At 57.8% G+C, this 13,416-nt stretch overlaps 4 protein-coding genes across 4 annotated transcripts; 3 read left to right on the forward strand and 1 right to left on the reverse strand.

The window, feature by feature from the left end:
- Nucleotides 1-1,738: 1,738 nt before the first annotated feature.
- On the reverse strand, nt 1,739-3,383 carry A1Q1_04084 (transcriptional repressor; the record flags this gene model as incomplete). Its single annotated transcript, XM_014322461.1, has 9 exons — nt 1,739-1,752; nt 1,806-1,847; nt 1,894-1,999; nt 2,154-2,363; nt 2,429-2,488; nt 2,552-2,582; nt 2,638-2,948; nt 3,004-3,168; nt 3,225-3,383. 9 exons carry the CDS (start codon nt 3,381-3,383, stop codon nt 1,739-1,741), a joined length of 1,098 nt encoding a protein of 365 aa, XP_014177936.1.
- A 346-nt stretch (nt 3,384-3,729) lies between these two features.
- On the forward strand, nt 3,730-6,706 carry A1Q1_04085 (nuclear mRNA splicing protein; the record flags this gene model as incomplete). The annotated part of the gene is made up of 11 exons (XM_014322462.1): nt 3,730-3,810; nt 3,860-3,935; nt 4,005-4,216; nt 4,259-4,575; nt 4,618-4,700; nt 4,944-5,187; nt 5,277-5,607; nt 5,676-6,212; nt 6,322-6,424; nt 6,473-6,570; nt 6,614-6,706. The coding sequence occupies 11 exons, from the start codon at nt 3,730-3,732 to the stop codon at nt 6,704-6,706; spliced, it is 2,175 nt and encodes a 724-aa protein (XP_014177937.1).
- Nucleotides 6,707-6,986: 280 nt separating this feature from the next.
- Nucleotides 6,987-8,385, forward strand: A1Q1_04086 (uncharacterized protein; the record flags this gene model as incomplete). The annotated part of the gene is made up of 3 exons (XM_014322463.1): nt 6,987-7,074; nt 7,414-7,594; nt 7,647-8,385. 3 exons carry the CDS (start codon nt 6,987-6,989, stop codon nt 8,383-8,385), a joined length of 1,008 nt encoding a protein of 335 aa, XP_014177938.1.
- Nucleotides 8,386-9,236: 851 nt separating this feature from the next.
- On the forward strand, nt 9,237-13,369 carry A1Q1_04087 (uncharacterized protein; the record flags this gene model as incomplete). The annotated part of the gene is made up of 2 exons (XM_014322464.1): nt 9,237-11,217; nt 11,265-13,369. 2 exons carry the CDS (start codon nt 9,237-9,239, stop codon nt 13,367-13,369), a joined length of 4,086 nt encoding a protein of 1,361 aa, XP_014177939.1.
- Nucleotides 13,370-13,416: the final 47 nt, after the last annotated feature.

Here is a 13,416-nt window from a genome sequence, read left to right on the forward strand (position 1 = left end):
GCGACTCTGTCAGCGAACGCGACGGCATCGCACATCGCCTACCGCCTCGCACGGTCTCGCACGAGTTGGAAGGTTGGTCGACGAGTCCGCGTCCGCGCTCGGTGCTGAGGCTGCCTTGAGAGGCTATGATTAGAACGCTTGCACCCATCCGCACAGATGGGCGCATGGTGCGATCGATCAAGCTTGCAAGCTTGCGGCGCGAAGCTCGAGCGTGTTACAATTCACGCGCATGCATCAGAGTTTTGAGGGCGAGCACTATGGCACTGTAGCGGACTACGGAAGGAATTGTAAGAGGTGCGTACGTGTCGGTGTTGACCGAAGGGGACACAGAGCACGCTGGTCAGTGACCAGTGACACGCTCGTTGGTGGCAGGAACCGCTTAAGTTTTTGACGAGGCGACCCCGCACTGCGCGCAACACCCGAGCACCCTTGCTCCGATTGTGCTCCGATGCAGCAACATTTGCCCCGCAATACGCAGCAGTGGTGACCCACACTCACACGGTCGCATGATGCCATCGCTCGTTCATAGGAATCGGACTCGTCGGACTTGCGAGCAGAGCTCTCAGAGTGATCGGGCGCTTTCCGCCGCCTTCACTGACCGAAGCTCAAGGTTACGCGCTGCCTTTGCGCCGCCGAGCTCAAAGCCTTGTAGCAGAGACGCGACCGCGCGACAGACACAATGACATGCTGGCACGCTGGTACCTTCGCTTGGCTTCTGTGCCTCGTTGGCGCGACCAGCACTCCTGGTGTTTGGGCATCTGGGACTGTTTCTCACGACACTCACGTCGCTCACGCTGCAACGTGCGCCCCCACCTGGGCCCATCTGGGACACGCTGGGGACCGTCTGGGGTGGCTCGAGCAGTCCACGCCGCCCACGCCGCACACATGCTGTGTCCACCTGGGCCGCTGGGGCATCGTGCTGTACCCTCACGACACGCCCAGATCCACCAGATCGTTCCTGCACATCCGTCCCAAGAGGCCAAGAACCAGCCAGCGGCCAGTGCATCGAATCTAGGAATCTGGCTATGGTCAAGATTTCAGACCGGCCCGGTCCGGCAACCCCCCGGGCCTGTCGGCAGGCCCGCCGGCATCTTGGCGCCTTGCACCAAGGCCGTCAGATCTCGACGTCGCATGTGCCAAGGCGGGTTCTGACTCTGTGACTGGTTTGTTTTCGCCGTACCAAATCTTCATGTTCATCGAGATCTTTCTGAAGCACCTCATTGCGGGGGACTGTGGTGTGACTGGTCGACCCCGCATGCCTGTTGCGGTTGCTCGCTACGCTCGCACGCTCGGCCATCGGCCTCCGACAGCCCGCCGACATGGCTCCGGCCCGAGCGCTAACCTGAACGCCATGGCAGGGATGTTTGTACAGATTCATTATCATGTCTTTCTGATCCTCTTCTCGGCTTCTACGCGTCTACTGCTTTGTTCTGTGTTCTCTCTGGGGAATGCACTGCGGGGATTGAAACTGGCGAAATGGAGGACAGGGAATGTCAAGGGGACACGGCGTGCAAAGTGGCGCTGCCGCTGGCGCCAGTGTGATGGTTGGGCTGGCCCTGGCTGCAGGTAGGGCCAAGGATGATGCTTCGTTAAATTGAGGGACGTGAGTGTGAGTGGGGGCGGAGGTGCGTTGACGTCGCTTCCGCTGATCTCCGCGTGGATCTCCGCGCACCACGGCGCCGAGGGGCCGAGGTATGGCGTCCAGTACCGCGGCGGTATAGATCGAAACGTGACCGTTTTAAAGACGTTCGACTGTACGTTAGCTCAGGGTTTGCGGCATTGGCGATCTCTTCTCGTGTACTCACTCTGCGCGATCAAGAACTGCTTCTCGTCGTTGAACTGGTCATCTTTTGGTCAGCGAACTGCATCCTCCTCCCAGCGGAGAAAACCTACCGTCCTTGTCATTGTGGAAGTCCTTCAAGAACACAAGGAGTCGGTCCTTGTTGCGGCGCAGGATCCTCGCGATTTCAGGTGGCTTGTTAGGGTTCGCCACGAAGACCTGAGCAGCGTCAGCATTGTCTGTTACCTCTCCGATGAGGCAAACGAATTCCGGGCCTTTGAAGGTAGAGCGACGCCGGCCTTTCAATCGACAGCATCTCCCAGCTAACGCAGCGATGGAGCTGGCCGTTGCCTCTTCCTGTTGGTTCACTCACCTTGAAAACGTGGAACGCCTCGAACTGAATGTTCCGACTGCGATCGCGCAAGAAGTTCATCATCAACTTCAGATTAGCCTCCGACGCAATGTACCGCGTCATTATCGTGTAGTTTGCGCGGTCCAGGAGAATCTCGCCCAGGAGCTTCAGCGATTGACGTTTCGTCACGTAGTTGTTTGACACGATGAGCGTGTTGTACATGTTGAAGAACTGCGTGGGTTAGCATGTGAGATGAGCTGCCCGCCTGGCTCGTCACGGAGACTTTGCTAACGCACTCGGTCGTAGTTGTGGTCAAGGTACGCCGCGACCATGGGCTTGTGTCTCGTGAGTGTCTCCTGCGCGTGTCAGCTGCAACAGCCATCCTGAAATATGTACCTTCATGTTCGCAAACGCATCACACGAGATGCCAAATGTTGTGTCCTCGATGTACTTCGGGAACGTGTAGAACCTAGGACGTCAATGTAAACCTCCCCAGCCGACATACTGGTCCGAGTAGAGCAGGATCTTGGCCAGCGGCTCATAACGGAGCATCTCCTTCAGAATCATTCCCGTGTTGAGGGCGACCTCGGCGTCGGCATACCCTCGAAGCGTTGCGAAGATGATCTCCGGCTTGTTCACGATCAACTCTACCGTTGGCAAGCGTGAACCGATAGATCGACGGAGGAGCGTGTTGTAGATGTGGCCGACATCCTTGCGCGCCTGATAAGAGTTAGCGGCCGTCTCTCTGATAGTTCCGTGCATCTCGGCGGAAGCGATGTCGAGGTGAATGCTGCACTGGAAGCTACCGACGCTGATCTGTCGATCACGGCCAGTGCACCGTCTCCTTAACGACCAGAAGCAACCAACTCACCTCAAACTCCAGCTTTGGCAGACGGGCGACAAACAGAGACAGCAAGTCCTGGTTGTAGATCTCGTTCGCAACCAGTGTAACAGTCTCTGGCGAGTGGTCGCCATCGCCTTCTCCACAGAGGCACGCCTTGATAGTGCCTATTAAGCGAGAGCACTCTTCCGTTGTCTGCGGACAGTCAGCAAGAGTTGCGCCGTGTGAAATGGGCTTCCATAGGGAGCTACATTCCAAGAGTGCTCAACAGTGGCAGCGCGAGCTGGAACATCGAGACTGACCTTCTTGCGTTGATCAACAGATCCCGCATCTAACCGTTGGATATAGTCTTTCAGGACTCTAACTGAGTCTACTGGAGAGCGTTGGCGGTTTCGGTTGAAGAAGTTCATGGCGTAGCCAAGTCTGAAGGAACCACAACACGAGAGTGTTTCTGTCGGTGATGTTTATTCGTACAGCGCAGGAGAGGGGCAGCCAGAAGTGCGGAAGTATCGAAGTGGACGTCAAGACCTGATGATGCCAATAGCTTGAGACAATGCAAGAAACTGGGCCGGACCGTTGAGAACGCTCGTTGGGGCTGTTGATGCTGGATATCTAGTGCGACGCAATGGCAATAACATTGTTGTTGCTCTTGAAACGTCAGCTCTCCAGGGCCCACCAACTGATCGACGCCTTTACCTTTTCCCCCCACTTTACTCCCACAATCCCGCCACCCACCAATCTAACCATCGCCAACCGATGGCCACTGGCGTCATCCTCAGTTGCGTTTGCATACCATCAGCGTTGTCAACAGCTGCTCGACATGGACAACTCGCCGACGTAAGCACGAGAGCTCTATGTTAATCTAACCCACAGCGCTCTGTTCGAGAACTACGACGAGGATCTGAAGCAGCTGCTTAGCAGCCTCAGGTCCAAGTTGGACGAGATCAAGGGGCTCCAAGGTGGTTCGTATCTTTGTCGCTCACATGCGATGCGTCTGCGATTGAAATGAATGCCGGATGCTGATTTCCCAGAGCCTCGCAAGGCGTCTCTCAAAAGTGTCACCGATGATCTGGACGAGTCTGAGGAGATTGTTAGTTATAGTGCAGGGTTGCCCGCATACTCACCATTGCAGATTGCTCAGATGGAGGTCGAGATCCCGTCCATGCCAGTCTCCATTCGTTCGACTTTCCAAACTCGTCTGGCTCAAAGCAAGTCTGAGGTTGAGAAGGTCAAGAAGAGTGTCGTGAGTGGCTTTACATGTGAGAAAACGCGGGCTGACAGACAGCGTGATGCCCGTGCGGAGTCGAACCGAGCGGAGCTCTTGTCTGGTAGTGGATACCGCGGCGATGACCCATATCAAGATGACGATACGGCCTTCTCGACGCGTACCCGCTTGCTTGCTGGAACCGAGTCGCTCACGGACTCATCGAGGCGTCTGGAGAATGCGCAGCGCGTTGCTCTTGAAACGGAGGATGTGGGCACCGGAATCCTCCACACGCTGCGCGGCCAGCGGGAACAGCTCGAGAACTCCCGCAATCACCTCCTGCAGGCGGACAGCTCCATCGACCGAGCTTCAGGTACTCTGAAGAAGATGATTCGCAAGTGAGTCGATCTCCACTGTCGACAGGGCACTGACATGCCCAGGATGTACCAGCAGAAGATCGTTACTGGAGCAATCATCGGCATTCTCGTGCTTCTCATCATTCTTATCCTCTGGTCTAAGCTTAGTTAGTGTATGTTTTGTAGTCCTACGATGAATAGATTGTGCTTCTGTACGGTCTGGCCACGGGCAGCGATTCCTCATTTAGTTCCTCGGCAGAGCTTGTGTTCGTATCTGATAACTCATAGCCGTTCCAGCGATCCGCGTCAGGCGCGCATTGAGGCAGCGATGAAGGGACACAGAGAACATTAGTGTTCGGTATTAGGGATGGTCAATAATTGATTCCGCTAATTGCTCACTTCAAAATCAGGTTCCGCTGCGCGTCGCGATTTCAACATCGATGAAGTCAGAACACCTCCACACAACTTTGGTTCGACGTCGACCTTACTACTGATCCATCCCTCGCCAGTCATGTCTGCTGAGGTCGCTTCCGGAACGCCATCGGAGGAGAAAAATCTTCCTCCTCTTTCCGAGCTTGTCCGAAGAAGTACCAAGCGAACCCGGGCAGTTTACAACAATGACTTGGTAACACCTGAAGACGGCCTCGACCGAGCGTGAGTTCATCAAGACATCATCGTGGCCCCAGCCGCATGCTTTGGGCCCCGATGTACATCAGCAAGGTACCTCAAGGCTGACTGATCAGCAACAAGATCAAGCTCGCGACTCGCCTTGCCGGTGAATACAAGGACGTCCAAGTGCTCCCGCCGATTCTCCAGACCCAGGCCCCTGCCGGACCGAAGCGACCGGAGGCGGCTGGACCAGCTGCCGGCCCCGTTGGGCCATCTGCTGGACCAAAGCTGATTACCGGTGGATCGGCTGCTGCTGGAGCTGGCACGGAGGCGGGACCTTCTGCAGGCCCGGTCGCTCCGAAGTCTCTCGTCAAGTTTCGCCATCAGCAGGGGTTCGGCGCCGAGGGCGGCCAGGCTTCCAGCCGCCTGTCGCAGGCTCTCATGCGGAAGAAGGAGGCTCGCGAGGTCAAGCCTGTCTACCACCCGCAATGTAAGATAACAGCCACATTCACTCGACTAACAACGCAGGGAAGCTTTCGCGTGTCATCTCGGGTCATATGGGATGGGTGCGCGCTGTCGCCGTCGATCCCGGAAACCAGTGGTTCGCCACTGGTGCTGGCGACCGTGTTATCAAAATTTGGGACCTTGCGAGCGGAGAGCTCAAGCTTTCGCTCACCGGTCACATCTCCACCGTTCGTGCTCTGGCTGTCTCGGATCGCCACCCGTATCTATTCTCCGCAGGTGAAGACAAGATGGTCAAGTGTTGGGATCTCGAGACGAACAAGGTCATCAGGCAATACCACGGCCACCACTCTGGCGTCTATACGCTGGATGTTCACCCCACTCTGGATGTCCTGGCGACGGGAGGTCGTGATGCGAGTGTGAGGATCTGGGACATGCGGTCGCGCGCCAACATCTTCACTCTGTCCGGACACACGAGCACCGTTGCCTCTGTGAAATGCCAGGCAGCGGAGCCTCAGATCATTTCGGGAAGCATGGACAGCACTATCAGGCTTTGGGATCTTGCGGCGGGTAAGAGTATGACAACTCTCACGCACCACAAGAAGGCGGTAAGGTCTCTGGCTATCCACCCGAGCGAGTACAGCTTTGCGTCGGCGAGCTCTGGCACGAACAAGTGAGTACATCGTCCAGCGCAGGTCACTGACAAACAGCATCAAGAAGTGGAAGTGCCCGGAGGGCACATTCGTCACCAACTTCGTTGGGCACGAGAGCATTGTCAACACGTTGTCCGTCAACGAGGAAGGCGTCTTGTTCTCGGGAGGTGAGTTTTCCGATGGGGATATTACATGCGACGTTGCTAACTCGGCAGCTGATGACGGCACGCTCACTATGTGGGACTACGCCACTGGACTGCCCTTCCAGCACCTCAAGGACATCCCGCAGCCCGGATCGCTGGATGCTGAAGCTGTGAGCATACCTACAAGACCCGTGAAGAATGCTAACAGAGTAGGGCGTTTTCTGCTCCGCGTTCGACCAGACGGGTACCCGCCTCATCACTGGCGGTGCGGATAAGACGATCAAGATCTACTCCGAACTCGCGTAATTGATGTACATAGTAATCTTAGATGTATTCTGTAGAGCTTTATCATGGAGAGTTGTTGCCCAGCACGCCGAGCCAGCCGGGAGCGCGGCCCGAGTTACCGGCGATTTGGCTCCGTGTTGATGGTGAATGGGTCAGTTGATTGTCCTGACTTCCTCCGAGATGCCGGTCTTGCGGGCCGAGCGGGCCGATGGGCACCTTCCTCCCTATTTCCTCGCAGTTATAACGTCGTCCCCACGACTCACTCTCACTCTTACCATACTTGCCCGTCAACACTCTCGATATGGTCTCAAACGGTATTCACAAGCGTGTTCTCAAGCCCGGCGTTTGGGCTCCTAGCCCCGCCTTCATGGACGAGCAGGAGGAGCTTGGTGAGTAGTGGTGTTCCGTTCCACTCGACGCGTTTGTCTCATTCTCTTGGCATACTGGAGTTCCAACTCTCGCGGAACTGGGCTCGCCCTCTGTGTTACCATGACAGTTTGTGTAGCACTCGGGTTATGATGGGCTTGCCTCGATGGGAAGCGCAGGTTGAGCCGGGCTATTGCCCACCTGGCGCCACGCCGATAAAGCGGATGCGGTACAGCATATCGACGAGACCGGCCATCAGCACAGCGCCAGGAGTGTTTCGTTCTCCAATGCAGTCGGCAGAGGATGGAACAGAGCTGGATGGCGCTTTCATGTGCAGTAGAGGGCATGTGGCTGACGTACAGACATCCCGACCTTCCGCAAGCACATTGTCCACCTTGCTCAGCAGGGCGTTGCGCCGGTTGTGAATGGCTCCATGGGAGAGGCTCACCACCTCACCGCTGAGGAGAGGACAACGCTTGTCCGTGAGGCACGTAATGCTCTTGACGAGGCCGGCTTCCAGGACGTTGTTGTTATTGCCGGAACGTGAGTGCCACTCTGACCACTAGCTGACACCCAGGGGTGGCAACTCGACGAGGTCGACGATCGAGCTCTCCAAGCTGGCCGCTGATGCCGGCGCCGATATCGCCATTGTCATTCCTCCTGGATACTTTGCGGGAGCTATGAGCAAGGAGGCCCTGAAGCAGTTCTTTGCCGACGTTGCTGAGGGTTCCCCTATCCCCGTTATGATCTACAACTACCCGGGCGCCACTGGCGGCATCGACCTCGACTCGGACACGATTATCGAGATTGCCCAGGAGAACCCGAACATCTGCGGTGTCAAGCTCACTTGCGGAGCCGTTGGTAAGCTTACCCGCATTACTGCGGCTACTGCTACCGACGCGTTCGCCAAGTACCCTCGCGCCCACCCGGACGTTGCTCCTGATTTCCTCACCCTTGGCGGCTTCGCCGACTTCCTCCTGCCTACCATTGGCGGCGGTCGTGCCCACGGTGCCATCATGGGTCTCTCCAATGTTTACCCGGCTGCCATCTCTGAGCTGTTCCGTCTCAGCCACAAGCTTGCTACGGACGAGCAGCCCAGCAAGGCTGACCTCAACAAAGCCCTCGCCCTCCAGGACCAGTGTGCTGGCGCGGACGCGGCCTTTGTCAAGCCTGGTATCGCGGGCACCAAGGCGTGGCTCAAGAAGCACGACGGTTACCCCTCTGCCCGCGTGCGCCGACCGCTGCTCGACTGTACCCCGGAGGCTCTGGAGAAGGTTGAGGCGATTCCTGTTGTGCAGGAGTTCTACAAGACGGAGAAGTCGCTGGCGAAGTGAGGTGGTTTAGAAGCCATGACTGTAATCAAGGACACGACACGCAAGTTTTCATTGTTATCTGTACTAGCCAAGCATGCATGGGGCATTGAGACATAGCATCGCCTTGATCAATCGATCGGATACAGAGGGCGATCGTGTGCGCGGGTGCGTGTGGGTGGGAATGGGGCGTGACTGCGAAGACTGGTCCAGACAGTCCCGTCAGGCGCGTTACGTGGGGCACTCTGGTCTTAACGCGGACCGAAGAGGACCGGGAGGTGGCGATTACAGTTGGGGCTAATGGAATCTAGTGGGCCAAATGACGGCACAACCCGGGTGCGAAGTCTCGATTAGGTGTTCAATAACAATCGGTTACCCTGTAATCCCGGGCGCAGTGAGCGGCTGGCGCGGACTGTCCTGGGCTGACCTTGCGCCTGCGTGCTGTGCCGTCCTCACAGACACACACCGCTACCTCATACCCTCTCCACAACCCATACCATTCTTTCAACTCCGACCCGCCTCCCCTTCCGATCGATCCATTGCAATCGCCCCTCATCAAGTCTCCACAGTCAACAGCTCCGCATCGCCAACGACCCTTCACGACCTCTCATTTCTTTCACAAGCAACATCACACTCACACTCACTACCCCATTCAATCCGTCGGCCATCTCCTACAGTCGACTCATCTCAGAACGCCAAGGCTTAACGACTAGCCCGCCCGTTGCGTCCTCAACACTCCTTCTTCACCTGACGCCGATTTACTACTTTGGCCTTTGATGCCAGTGTATCCACTGACGGCCTAAGAGCCGCTATAATCAACACTGGGCGAGTCATCAGCGCTGAAGCCTGACGCACAGGCGTCAGGCGCCCACTACATGCCTTCCACTGTCCGGTCACCGGAGGACGGCTCCGCCGCCCAGCCTGCCGCTTCATTGCACGCCACCACCCTTGCAAAGCTCAACGGGAATGGTCAAGCTGGGGCTGTTAATGGCAGTCCCCACAGCGGCGGTCAAGGTGTCAGCGGCCCAGAGTTCCCAGAGCTTAAAGCGCCTCGACCGAAGTACGCCACTGCGGCACCTCCCAACATCTTCGTTCCTCGCCTGAACCGACCGTACGATGAACAACACGAAGCCTCCACACGCGAGTCAACACCTCAGTCTTCTCCGTTGGAATCCAAATTCAGTCCTCCGGCCAGTGGACGGCCCTCGACCTCGTCATCCCCGTCCACCACATCGCGGCGGGACCGGGTGGCCCAGCTAGGAGGTTCCCCGTCTGGGTCACCATTGGCGAGAAATGACGGCTTCCCCTCGGATAACGTCCGGATGCCGGCCCGTCGCTCGACCACGTCTGACCGGAATCGACCCTCTACCCTTGCTCCTATTCAGCCCTGCCGTCACACTTCCTTGCAGTACGGAAGGCGACCAACCCTTGTGACGGGCGGGTACGAGTCGAGCACGGACGAGGATGATCCAGCCCAAGCTCTAGGCACCGGCGCACGGTCACCAACCCGTAGGCTAACAATTACGCCGACACGATCAAACTCCACTGCCAGCTCAGCCCATGCCGCCCACGGACATGGGGCCTACGTCCCTAGCCCGCCGCAGAACTCTCGCACCGTGAGTGGAACGTTGAGTCTACCTCATCAACAACTCGCATCCTCAAGTAGTCGTCGACGCGCGCAAAGCTTGATCTCGCCAGCACTGGCTGACCAGTCGGCACCGCCTACTCCTCGTCGACAGTCACGTCTGCGCTCATCAGTCGGCCTTGGTTCTCCGATGTCCACTCGGGGCGCGGGCACCGGCTCGTCCCCTCGACTGGATGGCGGTGCTTTCGCCCCTCGAGTCGACGGCCCTACGCTGAGAGATACGAGGTCTGGCTCTCTCCGAGGTTTCCGAGACGCTGTCCAAGAGGAGCCGGAGCGAGAACGGTCACCGGCTACGAGTAACACCGAGAAGCGGCGCAGCAAGCGGCACTCTCATCATGGCAATCCCCTCACCGCAAGTCTCGGTTTGGGTCAGTCTCCCCAGCAGCAGATTCTGTCCCCGGATCAACTGCAAGATCTGCTTGGTAATGCGGACCTCGCCTCAGCCTTGCAGCTCATGTCGCCTCCGGCTCCTGCACCGGCTACTCGAGGCATCCCAGCGGTATTTCCTACCGCGCACGAGCCCCCGCAGCCGGCACATGATTCCGAATCCGAACTACCTGAAGACGCAACTGTCACCTCGCCTCTCAAGCCCTTCCTTGTCTCCGCACCGCCTGCTCTCACGAATGGAGAATGGCCCGGCCGCCCGAGGGCTCCCTCGACTGCGTCAAGCTTCATGGGCCCGTCGAGCTTCGGCACCCACGGACCTGGCCGCTTCGCCGGCCCCAGGCACCGCACTGTGTCCGCGTCCACCTCCGTCGACAGCGACGGCTTCCCCCAGGCCCCAAGCTCACAGCTGCAAAGCGACGACAACATCGATGAGTGCAGGGAGGAGGAGGAGCAGCAGGATGACAGTGTCTATGTTGTTCCGGAAGCAGACGAGGCGCCGCATCATCAGCAACCTCCGACCCACGACAGGACTGCAGCTCACATGCCTGCAAGTGCCGAAGAAGGCGTGTCTGAGACGACACGGACAGTCAGGCCGACGCACTCCAAGGAACGCAATCGGATCAGCAGCTTCTTTGGATTGCGCAAGAAGGATAAAGTCCCATCCTCGCCGCCCGCTTCTGCAGGAGCACAGCCTGCAACGTTACCTGGTCCTTCTAGCAATCCTCCACAGCAATTCGAAGCCGCCGCCGTTCAACGTCGAATTGATCCGGAGGAAGAAATGCGTCGAGCAGAGCAGCAGCGTCGCGAAGAGGAGCTTGCACAAGGTATGTCCATACTTGTTATCCATGTGCAGAGGCTGACCGGTACCCAGAGCGCCGCTACAAGGCCTTGATGCAGATCCACGCTCATCCCGCCGCATCTCGTCGTGCCCAGAAGGTCTCCACGCACCTTGACGCGTACTACAGTCTCATCTACGATGGCATCAACAACCCGCCAAAGATGAACCCGCTGGCCGTGCTCAGGTGGAAGAAGCGGAACAATGATCAGAAGGAGGCGCGCGCCAAGTGGGAAGCAGAAAACTTGAAACCGCCATCGGTCGGCACATCGGCGTCACCGTCGAGACCAGGCCACATCAGCCGTAATAGCTTCAGCTCCTCTTACAACAGGGCACTCAGCCCACGACCCTCGGGCGGTATCGCGGAGGAGGAAGCCCGCGTAGCACCTGGATGGTACTACTCTCTGAACGACGTCGTGGCGTACAATGCCTGTGGCGGCCGAGTCGACTTCTTCATTCCGCCTGCCCCTCCGGCCGAGGAGCCAAAGCGCGACGACCGATCTGCGGACCTCTCGATGTCTGTCAAGTCTAGCCAGAGTCACGACGGCCGTTCGCATCGACCTTCGTTCGGATCAGATGACCGTGGTCGGGATCTGCCATACATACCTAATATGGTATCCGAACCGCCGCGGCCTTCCAGCAGTTCGCTCATCCTTGGTCCCGACAACCATTACCTGTCACAGGAGGACCTTACGCAGCCTCCAACACCCGATCGCTCGCGAGGCGGGTCAGTTGATCACGGCACGCACCAGCAAGTGCAGCAGCATCAACATCAGCAGCAACATCAGCGGCACCGCCATGCGCATAGCATGTCGGGTGCAGCACAGCCAAGCACTCTTCAGGCACTGCGAGCCTTTCCTAAACATCTGGGAAACTCGGCCTTGGCGAAACTATCGTCTGCTGTAGATGGACCGGACGAGTATGGCTCGAAGAGGCTCGCTTCCGAATCGCCCGGTTTGTCCTCCAAGGGCCACAATCGCTCCCAGTCGCTTGCGCATAACCATCCTCGGACCAGGGATCGCATTCGAAACAAGTTCGGCAACATGCGCTCCACTAACGACAACAACGCTACAACCGGGACGTCTGAAGATGAGCCCCACCACTTGCGCAAATTAATTGCTAGAGGTCAACGGCGGGTAGAGGAATGGGCTCAACGACCGAACAGCGCCGATAATGGCGACCAAATATACCTGGAGCAGCGCAACCTCGAGGAGACATTAAGGCGCGAACGCGAGAACAGGGAGCGTCAAATGAAGCGACGCCCCACTATCGTGGAGCAGGAAGCTGAGAAGCGCTTAGGCGAGCTCGACGAGGCGCTGTTTGTGCAGAAAGACGACGAGTTGAAGATGGCCAGACAGCGCCTCATCCAGCTCGACGACGGCGAGGAACAGATGGTAACAAGCGTCGCGCACTACCTCGCCCAGCTTGGTCAAGTCACGGCGATGTTTGCTTCCGCCGCCGACGTCGATGTCCGATTCGACAACCTGCCTCCGGCCCCGAAGTTGTCTCCGCTCGATGATGACGAAGACGAGGACGAGACCGCCGATGAGCTGTACCCGTTGCGATCTGATTCCGAAACTGGCTACCGCCATCCGTTCCGTCCACGGCGTCAGGGCACGCTTCCTCCGAACAACCTACCTGTTTTCGCCATGGGGATGCAGGCGGCATGGCCAAAGCGCTCTGTCGTGGACCCGGTGCTGTGTGAGCCCGTGGATCCAATCAAGCGTCTTGAGTTATCATGCGACAAAGCGAGGGCTGTTCAGAAAGACATGGCGAATTCGCGGGTGAATGCGACGAAGGCCCTGGATCAGATGGTTGAGACGGTGAACCAGCTGATTCGGCAGAAGGATATCATCCGCAACTGGGTCAAGAACCAGCTGGATGTGATCCAGGGCTTAAAGGACGAGAAGGCGAACGTGCAGCTCAAGATCAGGGGCGGGATCAAGCCTCGCCTGTGGACCTGGCGTTTCCAGGATGTCGCCATCGACGCGGGCGCGCGCACCGTCATGTCCTTCTTAAGCTACCTCATCAGAACATACAACTTTGGCCGCAAGATCATGAGCGCCGGCTGGCTCGGGTGGGCCGTCATTGTCGCTGGGATCGCCATGGTCGGCTTCTTCTATTACGTCGGGGATACCTAAGCATAGATACCTTAGTAATGTTGTAAATTGCATGCCATACACATTGT

This window comes from Trichosporon asahii, assembly GCF_000293215.1.
Source record: "Trichosporon asahii var. asahii CBS 2479 unplaced genomic scaffold scaffold00070, whole genome shotgun sequence".
NCBI classification, from domain to species: domain Eukaryota; kingdom Fungi; phylum Basidiomycota; class Tremellomycetes; order Trichosporonales; family Trichosporonaceae; genus Trichosporon; species Trichosporon asahii.